Source organism: Eschrichtius robustus, chromosome 13, assembly GCF_028021215.1.
Source record: "Eschrichtius robustus isolate mEscRob2 chromosome 13, mEscRob2.pri, whole genome shotgun sequence".
Lineage (NCBI taxonomy): Eukaryota > Metazoa > Chordata > Mammalia > Artiodactyla > Eschrichtiidae > Eschrichtius > Eschrichtius robustus.
Window position 1 is genome coordinate 79,511,430 of NC_090836.1, and position 25,098 is coordinate 79,536,527.

At 44.7% G+C, this 25,098-nt stretch overlaps 2 protein-coding genes across 5 annotated transcripts in view; both read left to right on the plus strand.

Moving 5' to 3' along the window:
• Window positions 1-3,028: 3,028 nt before the first annotated feature.
• Window positions 3,029-8,814, plus strand: SOCS2 (suppressor of cytokine signaling 2). Of its 4 annotated transcripts, none has more exons than XM_068561239.1 (3): window positions 3,029-3,568; window positions 5,344-5,704; window positions 7,346-8,814. In XM_068561239.1, exons 2-3 carry the CDS (start codon window positions 5,566-5,568, stop codon window positions 7,801-7,803), a joined length of 597 nt encoding a protein of 198 aa, XP_068417340.1. In that variant the 5' UTR covers window positions 3,029-3,568; window positions 5,344-5,565; the 3' UTR covers window positions 7,804-8,814. The 4 variants fall into 4 exon arrangements, with proteins under 4 accessions (XP_068417340.1, XP_068417338.1, XP_068417337.1 ...); XM_068561237.1 differs by lacking the exon at window positions 3,029-3,568 and adding an exon at window positions 3,622-3,912; XM_068561236.1 differs by lacking the exon at window positions 3,029-3,568 and adding an exon at window positions 3,970-4,558.
• A 6,927-nt stretch (window positions 8,815-15,741) lies between these two features.
• CRADD (CASP2 and RIPK1 domain containing adaptor with death domain) overlaps window positions 15,742-25,098 on the plus strand; it is a 260,459-nt gene continuing 251,102 nt past the window's right edge. The window contains exon 1 of the mRNA XM_068560652.1: window positions 15,742-15,817. The gene's annotated coding sequence lies outside the window, so the exon portion shown is untranslated. The remainder of the gene's footprint in view (window positions 15,818-25,098) is intronic.

Consider the following 25,098-nt stretch of genomic DNA (forward strand, 5'->3'; position numbering starts at 1 on the left):
TTATTATTTGCTAAGTGCCAAAGCACTTTTTATAGATTATCTCATGTAATTCTCACAATAGCTCTATATGTTTAATTATTATCTCCATAAGAGGCTAAATAATTTGTCAAAGATTACATATGCAGCCCACAGTGGCAGAGTGAGGATTCATGCCTGGGCAGTTTAACTTCGAAGCCATTCTGATGGAACATCAATTCATTCATCCTACAGTCATGTGGAGTGCCTACTACATGTTGGGAACTATTCAAGGTGCTGAGATATATAGCTGTAAACAATGTAGATACAAATACAGATATATGTCCTCATGAAACTTACATTCTTGTGGGGGAGAAAGATAGGAAACTGGACCAATGGATAAAACATAAACTAGGTTAGATAGTGATCAGTGTAAGGGAAAAAACTATGGCATGGAGGAAAGAGAAGTGGGGGGGAGGGGTGGATTCTGCATAGTCAAGTCTCACTAAGAAGGTGACACTGAATAAAGATCTGAGGAACTGAGGGAGTGAACCATGCAGATTATCTGGAGGAAGAGCATGATAGGTAGAGGAAACAGCAAAGACAAAGGCCCTGAGGAAGGAGCAAGGGCAGCATGCTCTACCAATAGCAAGAAGTCCACTGTGACGTGAGCACTGTGATCAAGGAACAGAACAGGAGGGGATGAGATCAGAGGTACCAGATCTTCTAGGGTCTTGCAAGTGGCTGTTAGTGTTTCGTCTTTTACTCTGGTGCAATGCAGCCACTTGGGTTAGAGCAGAGGAGGGACGTGAAAGGACTTAGTTTAAACAGGATCTCTCTCACTGCTCTGTCAGAAATAGCCTATTGGGGAGCAAGGAGGCCAAGAGGGAGGCTGCAGCAGTAAGCTGGGTAGAAATGGAGGTGGCCTGGACTAGTGTGCAGTGGAGATGCGGCAAGTGCTTCCATTCTGGGTTTACTGTGAAATCAGAGTCAGAGGGTTAGCTGACAGGTGAGATGTGGGGTGTGTGAAAAAGAGCAGTCAAAGATGGCTCTAAGGCTGTTGGCTGGCCTGAGCAACTGAAGACTGGAATTGACATTTTCAGAGATGGGGAACGGTGCAGGAGGGATAGCTTTGTTTTTATTTTATTTTTAAGGGTGGGGGGGAAGGGTTATCCAGGCCCCATTTTGGGACCTATTAAATGGGAGATACCGATTAGACATCCAAAGGGTAGTGCCGGGTGGCAGGTCTGGGGTTCAGGAGGGCAGTCCATCAGCTCTACAAACTACACTCTACCCCCTGAGAGTAAGTGAAGACACCTGCATGCAATTTTGGGAAACTGATGGCTGTATCAGAAATACTAGAACAGTATTAAGGAAAGTCAAATTGAAAAATGCACCCACATCCTGCCACCCTAAAAACAGCTGCTTTTATTTCTTCACGTTCTGTTTTTGCCCACCTGTATACATACTTTTATAATGTCAAAATCATAGCATGGATACAATTTCATATTGTACTTTTTTTCACTTAACATGATCTCACAAATATTTTCCTAAGTGGCTCCCATATGTGCTTCCTGGGGCCAATAAAATGCCGGGCATTGCTGAGACCTTTCAGAAACAAAAGTTAAAAATCCTACTTTGGTACAAAGCTTGGTGCCCCTACAGCTGGCATTGTGTTTACTGCAGTCTTTGTGGACGGTGACTCTGTGGATGTGACTTTGAGCCGGGCCCTGAGTGAGGAGAGTCTGCCATGCACCCAGTCTGGGGAGGGGCATTCCAGGAAGTGGGGAGGGTGTGTGCAAAGGTCCTTAGGAGGCAACAGGAAAGCACGTCAAGAAGTGCTGCTGGCAGATCCATTTCAACTGACAATTAAATAGAAATTATTTTATCTTTGTAAAATTTTAAAAATATCTTTAAACTACAGAAAAGTGAGTACACCCTTCCTCTGGGATGCTCTACCAAGGAAGGAGAGGTCAAATGGAATCATTTAGAGCATAATGAACCCTAGTAGATGTAGTGGCTCCTAAAGGTTCTGGGCCTCAGACTAGACACAAACTCCACATGGAATCTTATTTTTTCATTCATACCAGTCCCTCACCCAGAACCAGAGTCCAGTCCCTTAATTTTATAGAAAAGTCTAGGGTCCAAGGACGATAAGCGACTTGTGCAAAATTATTCATCTCCATTATAGAGGGTTTTAACTAGGATTCAATTAGCTCTGCCCTCCAGATCAGACTCTAAGAAACAAAACATGATTCAGTGCACGCGACTCCATCGTCGACAAAATCCTTTGTTAGCTGGGAAATGCAACCCCCCCTTCCTCTCCAGCTAATCTGCCTATCATTTGCATAATTATTTACTCAAAAGCAGGAAAATTATTGAGAAAAACCGTTTGTCCAGGACTCCCGGCCTGAAGGTAGGAGCTGGTTTATGCTTCCTCGAAGAGCCAGCAGGGGGGTGCACCAGGCAAGGTTTGTGAGCCGCGCCTTCCCCTACGCCCCCTCCCCTTTCCTCGCCCAACTTCCCTATAGCCAACGCTTCAACTAAAAGTGGCCATTGACCTTTCAAGCTTTTGAATAGTGATGCAATAGAATAGTATTTCAAAGAAAAATGGTTATCGAAATTTTGGATCCGGTTTTCCCATGAGTGTTAATGGTTTTTAAAAAGTAGGTCACATTTAAAGTAGGTCACATTTCGGGGGCGGACGTGCAGGGAAGGAGATGAGTTTCAACTGAGGCCAGGTGGCCTTCAACCAGGTGGGAGGAGGTGAGGGTCCCTGGGCAGGGAAGAAGAGCCGGGATCTTTCCGCATTCTCGGGCCCCGGGTGCAAGCTCTGCGGGAAATCGCAGAGTCGAGCGCTCTCGGCCTGCGGACACCGAGGCGGGCCGGCCAGGACCACCAGGGCGCGCGGGTCTGGGCGCCCCCTCCGCGATCGGCGCAGGTGAGCCGGAGAGCCGCCAGGTGGCCGGAAGGAGACAGCGGAGCGGCGAGGAGGAGGAAGGGACGGAGGAGCTGGGCTGGGCCGGTGCGGGAGACAGCGAGCAAGACCGCCACGGGGAGGAGACAGAGCGGCTGGGCGCCGCTCTCCGCCCGCTGGCAGCCTTCTAGGACCGGACCCGAGAGGACCGCCATCAGCCCGCTCCCTCCGGGTCTCGGGCGTGGGCGCGGGAGTGCTGAAGAGGGAGCTCTCCCACTCCATTAATGTGTCTTATAGCGGGAGGGGCCGTTTCCGAGGACCTCTAGTCTCTCCAGCCACCACCACCCCCAAAATGTGCGGCCTGGAAAGTCGCCTGGAGAAGGCGCAGAGGGGATGGAAAAGACAACCAGCCGCGGCGGGCCGAGGGGCGAGAACGTCTGCTAACCGCTCGACTCCGGCGCACAGCTTGCATGGGTTGGGCGCAAGCTCCAGCCGCCGAAACCGGGACGGTGATGGCCTGGTGCTTCTCCTGCGCGTCTCCGAGGACTCCGGGGCGTGGGGTCAGAGAAGGGCGGATTCCCAGGCATCCACCCCGCCCTGGCCGGCACCCGAACGCTCTGAGCCCGTCTCCCCTGAAGCCTGCGCATTAGCACCGGAGTCTCTTTAAAGCAGTGGCGGGGGCCGCGGTCACGTGAGGTGGATTCCTGGAAAGTTCCTGGAAAGCGGCCTCCGCAGCCGCGGGGCGGGGCGCGCGGGGAGCGCGGACTAGGGAGAGAGGCGGGGAGCGAGGGAGGCGCGTAGGTCTGGGAAGTCGCGCGCACACAGCGCTCCGGGGACAGACATTTAACTCTTGTTTAGTCTCGCCGCCGCCGCGGCTCGCGGGCCTTGGGCTTCCCTTGAAGCATGAGCCTTCTCGCCCGCCGCCACTGGCACTGCGCGGGCCGCGGACAGTGCGCGCCGGGGTCCCGGGCGCACAGCCTCAGGATCCCCGTCGCCTACAGCTGGGGCGCCGGAGGAGCTCGGGCAGGGGCCCGCGGCAGGTATCGGGCCGGGGAGCCCAAAGGCTCCGCCCCTAGGAGGGCTGGGGAGGGCACTGGGGCGCGGCCGAGAGCGTGGGGCAGCCTTGGCTTCCGCAGTTTGGAGCCTCTGGGCTAGAGAGCTCGAGCTGCGGCTCTGCCCCGAGGCTGGGAGCTACTGCCTGCTTTCTCCGGTTCTTTCCCGGCGTCTGGAAGTCTCTAGAGTTTTTGTTTTTGTTTTTCCTCCCCTAAACTGCCATCCAGATTAATAATCCTCCTAATAAGCTGATCTCCCGCTCCTCCCCACCCGCCTGCCTCCCGCCCTCTTTCCTCCCTCCCTCTCTCCTTCTCATCTCCTTGGTTGCAGCCGGAGGGAGCCCAGCAGCTGCCCCGGGTCGGGGGTGTCCGAGCCCGGAGGGGGTGTTAGAGCCCGGCGAATCGAGGCGATGGTCCCCGGGGTTCACGTTTGCCCTCTGTGCAGAGAACTCCGGCCGCCCCCGCCGCTAAGCCCAGGGCTCGTCACATCCCCAGGCATCTCGTTCCCAAATTAAAAGTCAACAGGGGAAACTCGGGCAGACACCCCTCCTCCCGGGCCCCTCCCGGCTCCCCCGCCCCATGCCTGCTGGGGAGGCTGCCTGGTGCGGAGGCGGCAGCGGCGGCCGAGGCCGAGGTAAGGGCTCAGCGTTGGTTGTCTAGCACGTCCCGCAGCGCTCTCTGCCTTCTGCTCGGCCCCCTGCTCGGGTCAGGGCTCGGAGCCCCCGCGCGGGCTGCGCGCTTGGGCAGATTCCTCGACAGCGCTCGCGGCGGCAACAGCAGCCTCAGCCGCCCGGCCTCGGGAGCGGCCGCCACGGCGCCCCCAACCCCTGCCCCAAGCGAGCTCCGGGAAGCGGGGGGAGGGGAGCGAGGCAGCCTCTCCTGCAGGGCTGCGGCAGCTCCCGCACCTCCGCGTCCCGGGCTGCCGGCTCTGCCCGGGAAGCCCCGCGGCGCTGTAGGGTCGGGAACTAGGTTTGTGCGGGTTGCTTCCTCCTGGGGCTCCCCGGGCTGTGCGGAGTGTGAGATAGGAATGCCAAGTGGGGACCTCTCCTGTTCTTTCCTTTTTACATTTTTCTTCTTGTCCTTGACTGAGGCCTGTTTACCACCGTACCCGCAGGTGACTCTTTGCTCTTCTCATCTCCTAGTCTGCGATTTCAGCCAGCAGCCCTGGGCGGGAAAGAAGCCGGTTCGCCACCCTCATCCTGTCCCCCGCCCCAACTCTTGCGTCTTGGATCCCTGCTCTCTCTTTATCCTTCTTTCTCTAGAACGGGCCAGGGCAGTAACTGGATGCTCGGGGTTAAATGGTGCAGGAGCGCAGACGCGGAGGATTCCCGGGATTTTCCACGTCTCTGTCCCTCCACCCACGCCCCGGCCGCAGGGGTCCAGTTCCGACTGACCCAACCCTCCACTTTCTCTTTGCAGGCAAACTGTGCGTGACCGCGCCTGCGGGGGATTTTGCCATCCGTGCACCGGGACCCGGGGAGGAAGAACCAGCGGCTCCCCATTACCTCCCCTTCCATTTCCATTTCGCGGACCCCTCAGGGACTCGTTTTGGGGTTCCCACTGACTTCTAAGAAGGACGCGTGCCCCTCTCTGATCCCAGCTCGGGCGGCCACCTGTCTTTGCCGCGGTGACCCTTCTCCCATGACCCTGCGGTGCCTCGAGCCCTCCGGGAATGGTGCGGAAGGGACGCAGAGCCATTGGGGGACCTCGGGGTCGGCGGAGGAGCCGTCCCCGGAGGCGGCGCGTCTGGCGAAGGCCCTGCGGGAACTTAGTGACACAGGTAGGGAGCGGACCGGCCGCAATGCGTGCGAGAAGGGGGCGCCTCCCCAAAGACAAGGATGCGGTTGTGCTAGCGAGGCTGGGAAGCAATCGCTACCGTCCGCGCCCCAGCTCAGGGAACCGCGGGGAGAATGCCCCTACGGACTTGGATCCTTGGAATGCGAAAGAAAAGTGGTTCTCGAGGGACTCAGAGGCCTAGGGGAGGTTAGAGCGCTAGAAGGACCCTTTGGAAATAGACTCTTAGGGCGCTGGAATTTTTGCTATTTTCCGCGGCCGTTTGGGGGTCGGCACTCGGGCTCGGACCTTAGCCGGAGAAAGTGCCCGGCGTCTTTCCTGTCCGCGGGGTGAGAGGGCGGCGAGTGGGCGCTGCGCTGCCCGCAGCTTCAGCTGCATCTGGCTCCCGGGCCGGGCAGCCGCTGCAGCCTGGAATCTTGGCGGCCAAGTTCGGGGACCGACAGATTGCCGCTCAGGACTGCCGCAAAGCCGGGAGAAGGGTGGGCTGCGAAGCCCCAGCCGAGCTTGGCCTCGCTTGTTTCGAGCGCAGTCTTGCGCTTTGCGCGGCTCGCTGTCGTCTCTCGGCATCTGAAAGAAGAAAAGATGGAAAAAAAGATTCTGGCAAACCTGCAGGCTTTCAAAATCAGGATCCTCAAAGCTTACGTGTGGGGCAAAGTTGAAGTTTTGGTAGCAGTAGGGAGAAGGAAAAGTTCCTTCACTTGCGGTTCCGGTCTTTCCGTGCAGGCCACGGGCTTTCCCTCAGCGGGAGGAACCGGCAGATCGCAGGTACCCGAGCAAGTTTTTTTTTGGAGGGGGGGGAGCATTGTTCAAACTTTTAAACTGTAAGATGTCGCTAAGTCACTTTTGAAAACGGGATGGGAGATGGAACTGGCAGGTAGACTCGAGAATGCTGGGGAGACCGACGGTTGTGATTGGATTTGAATTAGGGCAAAGTCCAAAAGAGTTTATGGAAGACTGTAAACTGGAAGTACTAATTATCAATTGGGCTTTCTCTCATTTCTCAGTGGCTGATAAGGTAGTTGTAATCAAAGCAGCGAACAGAAGCTATTGTATCATACTAGAACTGCACTCTTAAAACAAGTAAATAGCGGTGCTTTCCCGGACTTTGAAAAGAGATATATGGATGCAGCCGCTAACAGATTTGGGGAGGGTGGGAGTGGACACCAGCCATCCAAAAAGTTGCTTCTTTTTATCTTGTTGGAATTAACTGGAGTTGGGTTTTCCACTTTTTTAAGGGCATGGCTTTTATTTCTAACTTCTGACTTAATTTACATTAAATCTTTGATTTCACTTGACTAGTGGAGAAGCATCATGCCTGGTCAGCCAGTGTGTCATATTGCAAACATTCTTTTGTTTTTTTAGGAGAAAGTCTTAAGAGAGTTTAAAGAACAGCTACAGAAAGTTACTTTTTAAAAAAGAAAACTGGCTTGCAGTTTGTTCAGAAAATAAAATGGACCTATGTTTTCATCAAATTTCTATAGAAAGTATTTATGGTAGCCTCTGGTAAACTTTCACACACTTCTTTTTAGAGCTAGAAAAATTGTTGCCAAGTATTTACCCTATTTAAAAAATTCTCTATAATAACTATTTTACTCTCTTTTCTTTTTCTTTTGAACAAAAACCCCAGGTTGGTACTGGGGAAGTATGACTGTTAATGAAGCCAAAGAGAAATTAAAAGAGGCACCAGAAGGAACTTTCTTGATTAGAGATAGTTCGCATTCAGACTACCTACTAACAATATCTGTTAAAACATCAGCTGGACCAACTAATCTTCGCATCGAATACCAAGATGGGAAATTTAGATTGGACTCTATCATATGTGTCAAGTCCAAGCTTAAACAATTTGACAGTGTGGTTCATCTGATCGACTACTATGTTCAGATGTGCAAGGATAAGCGGACGGGCCCAGAAGCCCCCCGGAACGGCACTGTTCACCTTTATCTGACCAAACCGCTCTACACATCAGCACCACCTCTGCAGCATCTCTGTAGACTCACCATTAACAAATGTACCGGTACCATCTGGGGACTGCCTTTACCAACAAGACTAAAAGATTACTTGGAAGAATATAAATTCCAGGTATAAGTGTTTCTCTTTTTCTAAACATGCCTCCTATAGAGTATCTCCGAATGCAGCTATGTAAAAGAGAACCAAAACTTGAGTGACGGCTCTGGATAACTACGCGGAATTCTAAGAACAGCTGAAGTCAATCTAATTTAAACGTGTGGAGGGGTAGCTAGGTATTTAAAGTTCCCCCAAATATTTTCACCTGAGTGATGCTTCCCTTCCTAAGGCTGACCAAGACCAGTTTATCCTTTTAAGTTAAAAATAAAACGTCCCAAGTAAAGGCTGAAGGAACACTTTATCAGAACTCTTTGCCTTTCTGAGGTTCCTGTTAGGTGGAAGGTGCCAGCACCGGCAGTAGAGAAAGAGCTCCACATAGGAGTGCTGAAGAAGTGGAAGGAACCAAACTGACACAGGCTTAACTTCAATTTTGTATGCCTGGTGATCAGAGTCTATTTTAGGACATTTGATATTTTGCATTCTGACGTACTTAGGAGATTTGTTAGACAGATATGCTTGTGAGTATTTATCCTTCATTTTATGCAATTAACCAAATCAACCAAAAAAAGTGACCATGAAATCCTGTATTTGTCTTTTTACTGCATGTATGAACTCTCTCATGTGAATGAGTACTGTAGTAATCCATTTCAAGGGAGCCTTATTTCAGAAATATTTCAAACTGGTGCAAATGGAAAAGACTTCTTCTTTTCCTTTAAGGCTAAAGACAAGAATGTCATGCTATACAGGTGCAACTCAATCCCTGTTAATAAAACCATGTAGATAGAGACATTTTACCCTTTGAAGTAGCTGTGTCCCACAACCTGTTGCCATTGATTTTTCAGAAATGGCTTTAGAAATTTCCAAGTGGTCTAACCATGGACATTAGCAATTGTCTCCCTTCTACCATGTAGAATACTTTGACTTAATTTTCTTCCAGATATAGGGGGATACCTGCCTGTTTTTCAAAGTGTTTATTTACTGCTGTTACTATTTGATTAGAATGTATTAAATAAAAAAACCTGACTTTCACAAGTTGCACTTAATTACTTTGAGTCGTAGAGGACATACATTTTCATGGTAATAGAGGGTTGCCATAAAAACTTACGTCAAGTGAAATAACTAAATATTCAGCCAGAGGTAGAACGTTGCTTGCCCTTCTCTAAAGTTACAGGTCACACTTGCCCTTTGCATTTTGGAAAGCATGGTTTAGAAACTACAAGAATTGCCAAGTGGCCTGGTCTTTTACAACTTGAAAAGGCATAATACTAACGCCCGTTGTGTTTCCGAAAAACCTGGTTTAGAAACTACAAAAATTTTTACAGGTTGAATAGGCACAGTACAAAATACAAAGTAAGAGTTTTATGGCCATTTTTTTTTTTTGCCACACGGTCTCACGACTGTTGCAAATGCACCATCTTTTCTGGAGTTCAGACATTATTCATTTTTCTGCCTTTAAAACAAAATGTCCTGCATAGCTGCATACTATGGTGTGTCACTGGGAAGGTGAGCCTAGTATATCATGTGTGTGCCCCAAGTGAACAAGAAAATTCAGTTATAAATTATAGTAAAACCTGCTAATCGCATATCATGAAAATCTGAATATTTTCATGAAGCTCTTAAAAACCGGTTTTGTGCCTGGAAGGAAAACATAACTGTGCGTGTCCAGACAGCAGAGCCAAACACAAAAGATTGCTAGGTGTGCCTTAGGAAGAATTTATTTGTAACCTAAAATTTACAGAAGAGCTAGACTTTTAAGGTCTGGTCTCTGATGGGGAGGTAGCCTTCTCATAAGGATGCTCAGAATCTGTGCTTTATTTACCCTCTTTTTGCACCAAGAACCATTGTGTGGTGTGGGACGTTTGGCTTTTCTGGCAAAACTTCCACATGATTGGTGCCAAGGGGCTCTGTGGAATTTCTTTAAGGTCTTTTGCATTTCTGTCCTCATTATTTCAAACACTCTGCTACCTCTCAGTTATTGAGAGTTGGATGTATAGTGGGGTGTGAGTACCCGTGGCATTGTGGAAAGTTCTTCTTAATGGCTATCAAGTGACTGATTACAAGAAAACCAGAGGACAGCACAAACATCTCTGGATTGTGCTGTGGAACTATTATTGTCTTATGTTTCGATCTTCCCTATTCCAAGTAAGTCGATAAGCATCAGGAAACAGTCCCCACCCCCCCCCCGTTTTTTTGGTTTTGTTTTGTTGTTTGTGTGTTGTTGTTTTTACAATTAGTAACATCATTGATTTATTGAGTTTATTGTGTGCCAGATGCTCGCTCAGCACATTCCATGCATTATCTCATGTAATCTTCACACTGAGCACAGTACAGTGATTACAAGAGGTATACCTTCTAATTTGTGAGTGAGGAGGCATTCCAGGAATATCCTAGTCCTTTTTATTCCTGGAGAGGAATTACGAAGAGCAATTTGCTGCTATTTCTACATTGATCCAGACGAACAAGTTAGAGCAAGTTGTAAGAGGAACCCTCAGCCTTTTTACTGGTGCCTCAACGGGAAAAGTATAGGTATCTTAATTAGCGTTGTGCTCTGTGGGATTGGAGCCAGCTTGGCCTAGTGGTTTTTTCCTAGTGTCGGGGTGGGTCAGGAGGGGGTTAACTGTTTTACCCGGTGGCTGGTAAGTGATGCCAGTTACCAATTATTGGTCACCCCATTTTACAGACTGGCCAACAGAAGAGTTAAGATTGTACACTTGTCTAAATTATTCTCAACAGAATCAGAAAAAATATCAGTGTTCTCCTTCTATGAAGGGCAGTTTGGGGCATCAGTAAGGGTTTGTTATTGTCGTTATTGTTGAGGAATATAGTATACAGGACTTAACATCCCCACAGATTTAAAATATTTTGATCTGAGTTTCCATTCTGAGCAGAGTTGAGGCGGTGGAGTTTTTCATTCTATCTCAGTGGGCACTGGGGACTGCTTTTTAGGGACTTGGAGGTTTTTTAGGGCTTTGGACAGTAGAGAAAAGGCGGTTCAGCTTATGAGCTGAGAGGTCTTTTCTGGCATGTCAATAAGAAAGTCTTGACTTCATAGCAATTATGTAATCCAAATAGGTAACAGAATGGGACAGTTGTTTGGGAGTGTTTATTTTCTTGGGAAGGATTTTTCTCTGCTTTTAGAAAATTGTACTCTGGGAGGAGGGTAGGAGAGAGACACGTCATCAAATAATCCATGGGATGGAATGTCCCAGGACCAGTCCGTGCCCTTCTCGGCTGAGGGTTTAGGCACAAGGAGTGGGGGTGGAGTGGCAGTGGTGACATCTAACAGCTAGGCAGAGGCCCTCCTGTGTCCGAGGTTTCTAGCCTTTGGAGCAAAAAAATGTTGTCATTCATTCTAGGCCTTTTGTTTACTAAGTGGCCTGCATTCTCCTCTCCCAATTTTTTCACTTCCTAGAATAAAGCTTGAAACCACTTCTCAGATGACATAATTTATTTCCGTCATTTTACTGAGGAAGACACCCAGCCCCGGGGAGATCAGGAGAATCGCGTGCACATGTGCACAGAGACACACACACCATCAACCCAGCAAGTCAAGGGCGGAGTCCATATTGGAACACAGATATTTTAAACTCAGGTTTAGTATTTGTAAAAGCTGCACCCTCCTACCCTTTGTTTCAGTCATCAGTACTTTTCTTTGGCGACCCTGTACGCCCTACAGTTCTTTGAACATTGGGTTTTCCTTCCTTTGGAATTTAGACAGCGGGCCTTGGGAATACTCTGCGGGCTAATTCCCGGTTCTTGGCTCCTTCCACCGAACTCCGGAAGAATCAGCTTCTGCTGGTTTTCATGATGTTTTGATTCACATCAGAGTTTTGCATTAATTTTTAACTCCTCAACGTTTCTAATCTACTTGCTGCTTTAAAATCGAAACCCTGCCATCCATGCTGTTTTGTGATCTCATTTTTGCCTCTGCCAGATGTGACTCACGCCCAGCTGGTGATGCCTGTTGGCCCAGTGACTGCCTACCCTCCTGTCCTCACCAGGGGAGCCATTCTTTCTTTCACCCGCTCTTGGTCCTAATGGCTCAGTTCATTCCTCCCTTACTTTCCCCCTTTTGGAGCATGAGGTTGCTCTGTTTGCTCATCTGACCCAGCCCTGCTGACCAGATTATACTCCAGTGAAATGGGGTAGTTAATTACCTTCTCCCTGAGTTGGGTAACTGAGTGATTTAGGATCCCTAAGATTAAATCTGTCTCTTTGTCTCATTCTTTGATTCCTTTCAGGTTTTGAAACAAGTAGCCAGCCCCAAATGCCACACTTTTGTCATGTGCATTTTTTAACTCTTTTTATGTAAAGTATCAGAAGCTGCTTCTTCACTAAGTTGCCCTTCATCTGAATGGAATGGAAATACTCTCTGTTCCTTCCCTTCTGGATATCTATCTGTAAAAATGAATCTGTGATAGTTTCGTTTCACTCTCCTATGTAGGCATGGTTTTCTTGTACTCTCATCTTCACATATTTTTGATGTTTCTAATTTTTTCCTCTATGTGGCTTGAGTTCAGGTTACTTTATTACTAAAGTAAAGTAACAGCTGTTGCCACAGAAGCTTCTTAAAAGCCCCAGAGTACCAAATGCCTAGATAGTAAGTCAGCTGAAATCATGGAGCAAAACCTGGATATTCCTTCGGGAGCTTTGTCAACGAGAGAGGCTGGATCACACGAGTGTTGTCACAGAGAATGGGGTAACATCAATAAACATCTACTGAGCCATAAAACTGCTTTCATAGGCAATTCTCACTCTGAACTGCATCCATAGGAACTCTGACTTGCCCTAGAGATCAGGAGCATATTTTGTGAAGTATTATTACTCAGGTAGTGCTGCCTCTGTTAGAAACAGAGGGAAGGGGAAGGCAAGCCAGAGTCCTAGTGAGAGGGCAGGAAATATTGCCAGCTGCCTTCCTCTTCTGTCTAAGCATAAATACCACCCAAGGAGCCCCTTTCCTATGGCAGAGAGAGTGAGGCTTCATCACAGAACTTCATAAAATTTGTATCTCTCCAGTTTCCAACCATGTTAAGATAAAAACTTACATTTTGCTAAACGGTTTTCCCTTCTGTTAGTTTGGTGTGCTTTTTCCTGTTTAGATTTTGGTCCAGAGAGCTGCTGGTGATCTTTAACATTCAGAAAAATATTTTCTCTGTTTATTTCTATCCAGAGGAGTTGTCTGATTTCCCATTTTAACATGCCCTCTGCCACCTTTTTAAAAGTTGAACTATAGTTGATGTACAATATTACGTTAGTTTCAGGTGTACGATATAGTGATTTGGCAGTTAAATACGTTTTGAAATGATCACCACAAGTCTAGTAACCATTTGTCCCCATACGAAGTCATTACAGTATTATTGACCATGTTCCTTATGCCGCATTTTACATCCCCTTGACTTATTTTATAACTTGAAGTTTGTACCTCTTAATTCCCTTCACCTGTCCTGCCCATCCCTCTCCACCTGTTTGTTCTATCTATGGGTCTGTTTTCATTTTGTTTTGTTTGTTTTGTTTTTAGATTCCACATATAAGTGAGATCATATGGTATTTTTCTCTGACTTATTTCACTCAGCATAATACCCCCAAGGTCCATCCATGTTGTCACAAAAGGCAAGATTTCATTCTTTTTTTTTTTTTTAAGGTATTCCATTGTATATATATATATATCACATCTTTATCCATTCATCTATGGCTGCACACTTTGATTCTTTCCATATGTTTGCTATTGTAAATATACTGCAGTGAACATGGGGATGCACATATCTTTTCAGTTTAGTGTTTTTGTTTTCTTCGGGTAAATACCCAGGAGTGGAATTGCCGAATCGTATGGTAGTTCTAGTTTTAATTTTTTCAGGAAACTCCATACTGTTTTCCAAAGTGGCTGCACCAGTTTATATTCCCACCAGCAATGCATGATGGTTCTTTGCTCCACATCTTCGCTAACATTTGTTATTTGTTGTAATTTTTGATGATGGCCATTCTGACAGGTGTGAGGTGGTGTCTCATTGTGGTTTTGATTTGCATTTCCCTGATGATTAATGACATTGAGCATCTTCTCATGTGCCTGTTGGCCATCTGTATGTCTTCTTTGGAAAAATGTCTACTGAGGTCCTCTGTCCATTTTCCCCTCTGCTGAACTTGATGATGATTTGATGAACTTGACCCTTAGGTTTCTAGCATAGCTTTTTTTGGCCTCATTTCTATTACCAGGTTGTGGCCATTAATTCTATATTTGATCAGAAAGTATGTTTATATTTTGCACATTTGATTAGGGCATCTGCTCAGTTATCTGCAGTAATAAGGGGCAGAGAGAATAGGGATAATTGAAACCCACAAACACATAGCAGTTTCAGCTTCCTCCCTCTTCAATCTCCTTTGCTAGAACCACTGACAGAAAAATCATCTGCTCTCTCTTTTATTTTCCTTGTCCATCAGGCAATAAGGATGTTAAAAAACAACAGAGTGACTAAAAAGATGGCAAAAATGAGAAAATTAAGAGGAATGGAGAATCAGTGGTGTGCTGAGGGCTCCTGAGAGCCAGTTGTTAAATGCTTAGGGATTTTGGGAACTAAATCATTGTAAGTGTGTCATTAGTAGATTGAAATCACCCATGGTGGGAGTATTTACACCACAGAAACTGGCAGGCACTACAAATTAAGGCTTCTTTTCCCCCCCTCTGGTTTAATAACATACCACTGATCTATGTGTGTTAATTGAGACCTCACTAGAGTAAGATCAGTTTATTTGTATTCTCGTTTGTGTTAAGCCCAGCATTTAGAGTGGAATAGGAATGAACAATTTGGGGAATGAAAATTTTTTAAAGTATGTGTGCCAATCCTATATTGGACTACAATGGCTTCTCCTGGTAGATCTGCCAGTCTCTGGATTCAGGGTCTTTTCTTCGTGACAGTAGTATCTGCAGATATCCTTTCAGAGTTTATTAGTAGAGAAGGCTATGACATTCTCACAGTCATATGACCAGTGTGTATAGTAACTTTGTTAGCTCTAACAGATCAGGGTCTCTTTTTGCTTCTAGCTTCATTCATTCATTCATTCATTTCATTACTTAATTTTCTTCTTCCTTTCCTCCCTTCCTGCCTCCTCTGCATTCCTCCCTCCCTCTTCTGTTTTTTTCCTGCCAACATTTATTAAGTGCCTACTGTATTATTCACCAGGAATACAAAAGAGTAAAAAGAAGGTTCTAGCATTAAGGGAGCTCTTATAGCCAATGGGAAGGGATGGAGAGGAGAGGAACTAACATTTATTAAACCATCGAATATGTTTTCTACCTCATACTGTCATTCCATTTAACCCTCCCAGCAAACTGTTAAGGTATGCATTTCCCCATTTACTGAAAATGAAACTGAGGCTTGGCTTCCCCAGTAAGTGGGGAAGTCATGGTTCAAACCCAGGTTTTTGTTGGGCTCTGAAGCCTGGTTCTGCCTCTCAGGATACCATGTTGTTTAGGCGCTTTAACTACATGAACAATTTATTGTGAAATGCCAAGATAAAGGCAGTAATAATTACCTGTGGACAAGGTACCATCAACCTGCTTTGAGAGGTTAGGGAAGACCTTGGAGGAAGGTGCCTTTTGTCTGAGTATTAAAGGGCGGAAAGGAGTTGTTAGACCCCTCGGTGAGGAAGGTCTTTCTCCCACAAGGCTGAAGAGGAGGCAGAAGTAAGTCGGGGCAGATCTTATAGGCCTTGCTGAAGCACTTGAATTTTATCTGGAGGGCAGTGGATAAAAGCTTTTTAAATGGGGCAATAACTGAACTCGGTTTGTGTTTTATATGATCCCTCTGGAAGGGCCCTTTGGAAAATAGCTTGGAACAAAGCTAGAGTGGAGTTAAGGAGACAAGTTAGATGTGAGGGGATGGGAAGGAGGGGTTGGCTTGGGAGAAGATTAGGGGGAGGGTGCAGACATCGACTCCTTTTCCTTGTCTGCAGGCTCACATTTGCCCTGGAGTTTGGGGCTTTGAGTCCCCCAGATGCATGCTTCCCTTTGAAGGCCGGCTTCCACGCCAGGCAGGCTGAGGTAAGTGGCAGATTCCATTCTCAGGAAAGGAGGAAGTAGTGTTACAGTGGGCAGAACCTTGAACTAGCAACTGGAAAATTTGGAGTCCACTTCTGGTTGTTTGACCTTGGGTCAAACACTGAATCTCTTAGGGCCTCTTGGTGGCTTCATGCTTTTTTGTTCCCTTCCAGTGAGGTACCCCAAGTGCCAAGATACAGGAGCAACCTCTCTGCCATTGGGGTGAGAGTGGCCTGAGAAGGGGCAATTTCCATGTTCCTGTGGAGTCTCAGTTTCGACTTAAATTGTAATGTAGATTTTGCTTCTGTGCCATAATATATTCTCATTTATTTTGAAAAAATAGTAACACCCTCTTAACTCTGTACTTTTTCACAGCTGGAGTCAGTTGACTCCATTTTCATCCTGGTCAGAAGAATTTGTGTTTTCTCCTGGCTATGGATCTTTGCGCACTACTCTATAATCATAGAGTTTGGACTTGGGTTTTTAGATCTTGGTTGTGATGAAGAAACAGGAATCTGATGTGTGTCAGCCATTATCACAATAACCCTCTGGATGAATTTTCATTGTTTAGGGACCTGGAGGTCTGTCTGTGCTCTGCTTCCTGGCCAACACAATAGATGTGCTCCCAGAAAATTGTGGGCAGAGGATATGCTTTTGCAAGTCATTTTTCCCACTTACGTAGATCTTTCTCATTTTTGATCAATCATTAATGGACAAAGAAGTCATTGAGTTTTATTTTTCCTTTTCTCTGTCAAACAATTTATTAAAAGGAAAGAAAGAAACCTGCAAAGGACTAAGGAAATTTTTGGACTCTTTGGCATAATGACAAGGATCTTGGAGCATGAATAATCCTGCCCCAATCTATCATCTTGCATATTTGGATTTTCCTGGATCTCTTTTAAAGTGGGGCACTGGTCTTGATAGCCTAGGAGGGTGGGAGTGTGCAGAAGTCATAGGCAGAGATACAGCACTGAGCCTGGTAACGGCTGAAAGCTCCCATGAGATCCAGTTTGAAGCGCACTGGGTAGGCATGGGATTTGCTATGTTCAAGGCAGGACAGTGAGGCAGTCATTCTATAACCAGCCAACCCTTGGGCTTCCAGGGGACTGGAAAAAGCTAGAAGATTTAGTAATACCAGGCAGTGCACTTGACACTTTACAGATATGACCTCAATTAGTGCTCCCATCAAACCTTTGAAGTAGGTTCTGTTTTTATCTCCACTTTAGAGATAAGAAGACTGACACTTAGGCTGATTTAAGAAGTAGAACTGAGATTTGAATTCAGGCCCATCTAATTCCAAAATCCATGCTTTTATTCACTCTTCTATCCTTTTTCTGAGTAAGCTTACAAATGCTTTTAAGCTCTGAGGCCTGCAGCCAGCATATACCTCAGTGGTGTATGCTAGGCCATGTACCTTTTAGTCGTATGTAGTTAATATCAAGAGTGCTATGACTTTGCCCAATTTGTAATTATAGTATTATTAGGACTTTAATTTCAGAAGTAATACAAGATCTCCCCAAGCCCTGGGCACCCAGCTTGGAAGGATCCTTTACATCTGAATTTACACCTTTCCTCTCTTCCACTAATCTCCTTTAGGGCTCTATCCAGGGCAACCATAACACACCATCTCTTCCCTATCACGCTTTTCCTTTCTCTGGAGGTAAATTATTTGAATAATGTGTCAGTCATAATAAGCTAGGTTATGCTGCAAAACAAACAACCCCAAAGTCTCAGAGGCTTAAAACAACAAAGGATTGCTTCTTAAAGTAACACAGATTTCTCTACCCATACATGTGTCACCAGGGAAACTCTTCTCTTAGTCTTTCTGGAACCAAGGCTGGCAAAGCAGCTACCTCCTCAAACATGGCGGGAGCCAGTGGGAAAGGAGAAATCCGAGGATGTCTTGTTGGCATTTAAATGCTGTCACTTCTATTCCCAACTCATTGGCCAGAACTCTGCAAAATGGTGCCACCCAACCACGAGAGGGCCAGGCAGTCCAGTCCTCCCTGTGCCCAGGAGGAGGAGAAAAACAGACAAATTAGGTGAGCAGCAGTAATAATCACCACATATTTCATGCCATGTATACCTTGCTTCCTTCTTTTTTTTTTTTCCTCCCTAGCTTGACCAATTTGACCTCAGGTAAACTTTACAGAACACACATAGCCACCCCCCCCCCCTTTTTTTAACATCTTTATTGGAGTACTATTGCTTTACAATGGTGTGTTAGTTTCTGCTTTATAACAAAGTGAATCAGCTATACATATACATATATCCCCATATCTCCTCCCTCTTGCGTCTCCCTCCCACCCTCCCTAACCCACCCCTCTAGGTCTTCGCAAAGCACCGAGCTGATCTCCCTGTGCCATGTGGCTGCTTCGCACTAGCTATCTATTTTACATTTAGTAGTGTATATGTGTCCATGCCACTCTCTCACTTCGTCCCAGCTTACCCTTCCCTTTCCCCTTCCCCGTGTTCTCAAGTCCATTCTCTACGTCTGCATCTTTATTCCTGCCCTGCCCCTAGGTTCTTCAGAACCATGGTTTGTTTTTTTTTTAGATTCCATATATATGTGTTAGCATACGGTAGTTGTTTTTCTCTTTCTGACTTACTTCACTCTGTATGACAAACTCTAGGTCCATCCACCTCACTACAAATAACTCAATTTCATTTCTTTTTATGGCTGAGTAATATTCCATTGTATATATGTGCCATAGCTTCTTTATCCATTCATCTCTTGATGGACACTTAGGTTGCTTCCATGTCCTGGCTATTGTAAATAGAGCTGCAATGAACATTGTGGTACATGACTCTTTTTGAATTATGGTTTTCTCAGGGTATATGCCCAGTAGTGGGATTGCTGGGTCATATGGTAGTTCTTTTTTTAGTTTTTTAAGGAACTATCATACTGTTCTCCATAGTGGCTGTATCAATTTACATTCCCACCAACAGTGCAAGAGGTTTCCCTTTTCTCCACACCCTCTCCAGCATTTATTGTTTGTAGATTTTTTGATGATGGCCATTCTGACTGGTGTGAGGTGAAACCTCATTGTAGTTTTGATTTGCATTTCTCTGATGATTAGTGATGTTGAGCATCCTTTCATGTGTTTGTTGGCAATCTGCAGATCTTCTTTGGAGAAATGTCTATTTAGGTCTTCTGCCCATTTTTTGATTGGGTTCTTTGTTTTTTTGATATTGAGCTGCATGAGCTCCTTGTAAATTTTGGAGATTAATCCTTTGTCAGTTGCTTCGTTTGCAAATATTGTCTCTCATTCTGAGGGTTGTCTTTTCGTCTTGTTTATGGTTTCCTTTGCTGTGCAAAAGCTTTTAAGTTTCATTAGGTCCCATTTGTTTATTTTTGTTTTTATTTCCATTTCTCTAGGAGGTGGGTCAAAAAGGATCTTGCTGTGATTTATGTCATAGAGTGTTCTGCCTATGTTTTCCTCTAAGAGTTTTATAGTATCTGGCCTTACATTTAGGTCTTTAATCCATTTTGAGTTAATTTTTGTGTATGGTGTTAGGGAGTGTTCTAATTTCATTCTTTTACATGTAGCTGTCCAGTTTTCCCAGCAGCACTTATTGAAGAGGCTGTCTTTTCTCCATTGTATATTCTTGCCTCCTTCATCAAACATAAGGTGACCATATGTGTGTGGGTTTATCTCTGGGCTTTCTATCCTGTTCCATTGATCTATATTTCTGTTTTGGTGCCAGTACCATACTGTGTTGATTACCGTAGCTTTGTAGTATAGTCTAAAGTCCAGGAGCCTGATTCCTCCAGCTCCGTTTTTCTTTCTCAAGATTGCTTTGGCTATTCGGGGTCTTTTGTGTTTCCATACAAATTGTGCAATTTTTTGTTCTAGTTCTGTGAAAAATGCCATTGGTAGTTTGATAGGGATTGCATTGAATCTGTAGATTGCTTTGGGTAGTATAGTCATTTTCACAATGTTGATTCTTCCAATCCAAGAACATGGTATATCTCTCCATCTGTTTGTATCATCTTTAATTTCTTTCATCAGTGTCTTATAGTTTTCTGCATACAGGTCCTTTGTCTCCTTAGGTAGGTTTATTCCTAGGTATTTTATTCTTTTTGTTGCAGTGGTAAATGGGAGTGTTTCCTTAATTTCTGTTTCAGATTTTTCATCATTAGTGTGTAGGAATGCAAGAGATTTCTGTGTGTTAATTTTGTATCCTGCTACTTTACCAAATTCATTGCTTAGCTCTAGTAGTTTTCTGGTAGCATCTTTAGGATTCTCTATGTATAGTATCATGTCATCTGCAAACAGTGACAGCTTTACTTCTTCTTTTCCAATTTGGATTCCTTTTTTTTTTTTTTTTTCTTCTCTGATTGCTGTGGCTAAACTTCCAAAACTATGTTGAATAATGATGGTGAGAGTGGACAACCTTGTCTTGTTCCTGATCTTAGAGGAAATGGTTTCAGTTTTTCACCATTGAAAACGATGTTGGCTGTGGGTTTGTCATACATGGCCTTTATTATGATGAGGTAAGTTCCCTCTATGCCTACTTTCTGGAGGGTTTTTATCATAAATGGGTGTTGAATTTTGTCAAAAGCTTTTTCTGCATCTATTGAGATGATCATATGGTTTTCTCCTTCAATCTGTTAATATGGTGTATCACATTGATTGATTTGTGTATATTGAAGAATCCTTGCATTCCTGGAAAAAACCCCACTTGATCATTGTGTATGATCCCTTTAATGTTCTGTTGGATTCTGTTTGCTAGTATTTTGGTGAGGATTTTTACACATAGCCTTTTTAACTCCATTCCCCCTTCCTCTTTGTCTTCCAAAACTTTTTCAAGTATTGCAAAAATAATTTCTCTTTTTCCTTTGTGTGAGACATTTGTGGGCCAAAAGGAAAGGTCTTAAGTCTTGAAATGAAATTATACATATTACAGAGCTAGGTACAAACTACTATACATATAATAGCTAGGCAACAAGGATTTACTGTATAGCACAAGGAATTACAGTCAATATCTTGTAACAACTTATAAAGCAATATAATCTGCAAAAAGAAACCCAACACCTGAATCACTATGCTGTACACCTGAAATTAATGCAATGCAATATTTTAAATCAACTATACTTCAATTGAAAAAAAAAAAAAAAAAGATCTAGGGCTACTATCTTTTGCTGCTGAAATAACCAGAAGTTTCTTCTGATCTTCACAAATACCTCTCTGGGCTTTCTCACCCTGCTAAAATTAAACCTATCTTTCTTCTAATTGTTAATATTCAAGATAAATGATGTTCACATTCACTTCTGCTTACTCTTTTGCTTAACTGGCTATATTGCAATAGTATTGAATAGTATTATTTTCTACCACTTTTCAATTAAACATGGAGCCACAGGCACATTACAAATCAAATGGGCTTTTGTATGATCACCAGTTTTAACTGGCTTCTGAGGGAAATTTTATTCTAAATTCTAGATAACTGGTTTGCAAACCTTGTTTTGGAATGCAACCTATTTTTAGGTTGAGGTCTTTTTATATAGCATATTTACATATAATCAGAATACCAGAACAACTGCTGTGTTTTAATGGACAATTAACTTCTACTGCATTCATGGATGATCTTTGAAAAAATTAGAATATGTGAAATGTCCTTAACGTAAGACTTTATGAACACAGTATATTCTTTTATACTCCATTTCACTTTTTCTCCATTAACCCAGATTAGACACTGTAATCTTTGCCTTTTCCCTCTTCATATTTAGTTCTTTGATTTATTTAGGCATTCATTCACTGCATCATTCAACAGATATTTTCTGAGCATCTACATGTGCCAGGCAGGAGGCAAAGTCCTGGAGAAAATTAAAACACAGTCACCACTGTCAGGGAGATTGTGAGTAGTAGGGAGACACACATGCCAGCAATTATAATGCAATACAGTAATCAATATAAGAAGGTATGTACAAAGAACAGTGGAAGCTGAGATGAAACACCTGGGTCTGCTTGAAGGCATCAGAGAGGAGGTGGCTTTTGACCTGGCGCTTAAGAAAGAGTTGGCCTGACAAGGAGGGTGAAGGAGTCCCAAGGGGAGAACATACTGTTGTGGGTGGAGCTTCAAATGCAAAAGACGAAACGCAAGTGGGGATAAGCCTCAGTTGGTAAGCAGAGAACAGGGCAAGGGCTTTACCTACCTTTCAGAAGGGTTTGTATTTTACCTGGGAAGCAAGGGAGCTATTGAAGAGTTTTGAGCAGGAGAATGACAGCGTAAGATTTGTGGCATTGTGGAGGGTGGTTTGGTCGGGCATGACCCTAGATCAGGGCTTCTTATCCCAGTCCTTTGACTTGCAAGAGACCCATGGGCCTTCTCCCCGCCCCAGGCGAGGGCACCGTGTGGCGGCGGCGGCGGGGCCAGCGAGGCCGGAGGAGGCGGCTGTGCCCGGGCATGGTGGTCTGGGGCAACGCGGAAGGTTGTGACAGAAATAAAGTCTACAGAAGTCGTGTTCCTGCGATAAGAAATAAAGATGTGACCTTCCAGTTGTGTAAAGCTCTTAAATGCTGTGTAAGTGCGTCGGGTGCGCTAAGGAACCTGGAGCTAAATGGGCTAGTTCTGAGAGAGAGAGACTTAACTATGTTAACAAGCTGCCAAGCAGTAACGGCTGTCTTTGTACTGAATCCCGGAAGTGTCTCTGTATCCTGGAAGTATTGCAATGATCGTCTTCACACCTGCAAAATATTCCTGCACCGTGTACGCAAATGATTATGGCTCCGCTCTCGGGCCTCATCTGGGAGCTACTGCATGTGAGGATCAAATTGATACACATTAGGGCATCCTCAGCGGTCTTTGGCAAAGGCCTGTAGATTACCTCGCTATCCAATTTGTTAACTGGACAGCAGAGCCTGAGTGGAAGGAACAATGCGCTCGTCAGTTGGGAAAAGCTCCTCCAGGTATCAACAGATACAAGCAAGGCAATCTCACTGTGCAGGTTGATTAGAACTGGGTTTGTATTTTGGACAATAAACTCTACTTACGATAGTCTCCCAGTCATTAAGTATCTCTGCTGTAAGAGAAAACGGGGGCTATTAACTTCTCCAGATAGAACCCGAGGGAAAAGTGATCATTTCTTTTATAAGCAGAAGGGAAGGTTCTGCTCAATAAAGATCAATTAAACATCTCTGTTAAAAGACTGCTTGGAGCTGGTGCCAAAGGAAATTCCACTGTATTAACCCGTGCTCCCTCCAACCCTCCCCAGCTCTGTAGCTTGCGCTGGGGAAAATTGTAAGAGGACGCTGGCTATTGTAAGCTTTATAAGGTGACAGTAGCTCTCACATCCGTGGCTGAATGATCTTTGATGTTGAGTGACTTTTCCTGCATGTAGCAGGGGTATTCCCAGAGGATGGCAGGCAAATCAAACGCTCCTCTGAATTCAGCTGAGCATCAATCATCCTCATGAGGGAGTAAAAAAAAGAATATAACAATAGGTACCGGGAAAAATGATATGGTGGTCTGAGCTAGTAATTCCCAGGATGCAGGAAGAGTTTTGGGGGCCCTAGAAAATCCACTGCATAAAGAAAACCCGCCACACTCTCCACCAGCATCTTATAGTTATCACCTCATTCTTGTCCTTTAAAATACAGTGTGCTTGTCCTTTAAAATACAGTGTGTCTTGTACATTAAAATACAGTGTGCTTCTACTCTCTGGCTTAGACTGCATCCTCTCATGTAAATTCCATCTGTTCTTGCTTGAGGGAGGGCAGACACAACCTTGACTTTATCCTCTTGATGAGAGTGATGTTTCATGGTGTTGGGAGGATTTTCATTGGGTCAATTGCCTGATTGAGACATAGCCTTAGTGAGGTGACAAATAGCAGGCATTAATGTCTCTTTTTTTTAATGGTATGATGAATGGTCTAAGAGAAGGGTCAGCAAACTGTAGCCAGCCGCCTGTTTTTGTAAATAAATGATTGGACCACAAAAAAAAAAAAAAAGAGACCCATGGATAGAAAGCTTGGGATCTATGAACTTGGATAGGGAAAAAATTAACATTGTCACTAACCTCTAATTGAAATTGAACATTTTTTTCAAATATGAATCTGGGCAACAGATCACAGTAGAATTAGCAGAAGATGTGAGTTTATCACCAACAGAAATCAGGTATTTTGATATAATAATACAGGTGTTGCAGATATCTCAAAATATCCTTTACACTTTTCACTAAACCAAAATCACTGTAGCCATTAGACCCACAGCTACATCTTGTCATTTAATGAATTAATAAAGAAGTATGCATGAACTTATGTCAGACTTAAAAATAATTTGACATATGCATTTTTTAATAGAATTCATCTTTTGTGATTTGTGTATTTAATTTTATTATGTAAACACAGTATTCTGAGGTGGGGTCCACAGTCTTTGCTGGACTGCCGAAGGGGTCGGAAAATGTCAGAACTCATGCATCAGAGGAAGGTGATTGTGGGGAGGTCATTGCAGCCCAAGGCAGTGGTGGGGAGGAGGGCAAAGGGGAAGAATTTGTGGGGGATTCTGGAGACAGAGTGAACTTGATCTGGGACATAAAGCAGAGGGAAGGATCTGCATGTACCCTATTTCCCCCATCAAGTTTCTGGCTAGAGCAGAATTCTTCGTATTGTTTGTTACCTGCTCCTTCCTTCCCTGTGCTATTGTTATGTAGCTCTTACACTCTTATCAAAGTCATACATGCAACGTGGTTCAAAAAAACCAAGGAGTATGGAAAGACATAAGGAAAAACAATCATTCCTTGCTCCCCTCCTCTCCACCTCCAGTCTTACAACTTTTTGAACTCTTAAAGTGGTATCTTCTCTAGCTAGATGGCAAATTCTGTACAGGAAGTGCCCTTTAATCCCCACTATGTTTTTCATTTTAGGTGTTGAACAAATATCTGATAGATTCCAAAGACACTTTCTGTTGCAAGGTCACTATGTACAGCAAGTATACCATACTCTAGTTACAGAAGTTATACCAACAGTGACATTCTAGGAAATGGTTCTTTTCCCTAAATGCGCATGTTTTCTGTCACTTGTCTTCACATGAAATAACACAGAATGTGCAAATAAAAATTCCATTTACTTAGGCTTTCTGGTTGTCTTTGTGAAAGTGAGATTAGTGTGCTGGTGGGTTAAATAATCCTATGGAATCACAAACCAGAAATTGAGAAGGTTGATTTGAAATTTCCACCCATTACTTTTCTTGGTGGGTTGGGAGGTGGGGGTATTACTGTCTTGGTAGCAGTGGTTAATTTCAGTGTTGTTACCCAAGTTGTACACTACAGATGGAGTTGCCCC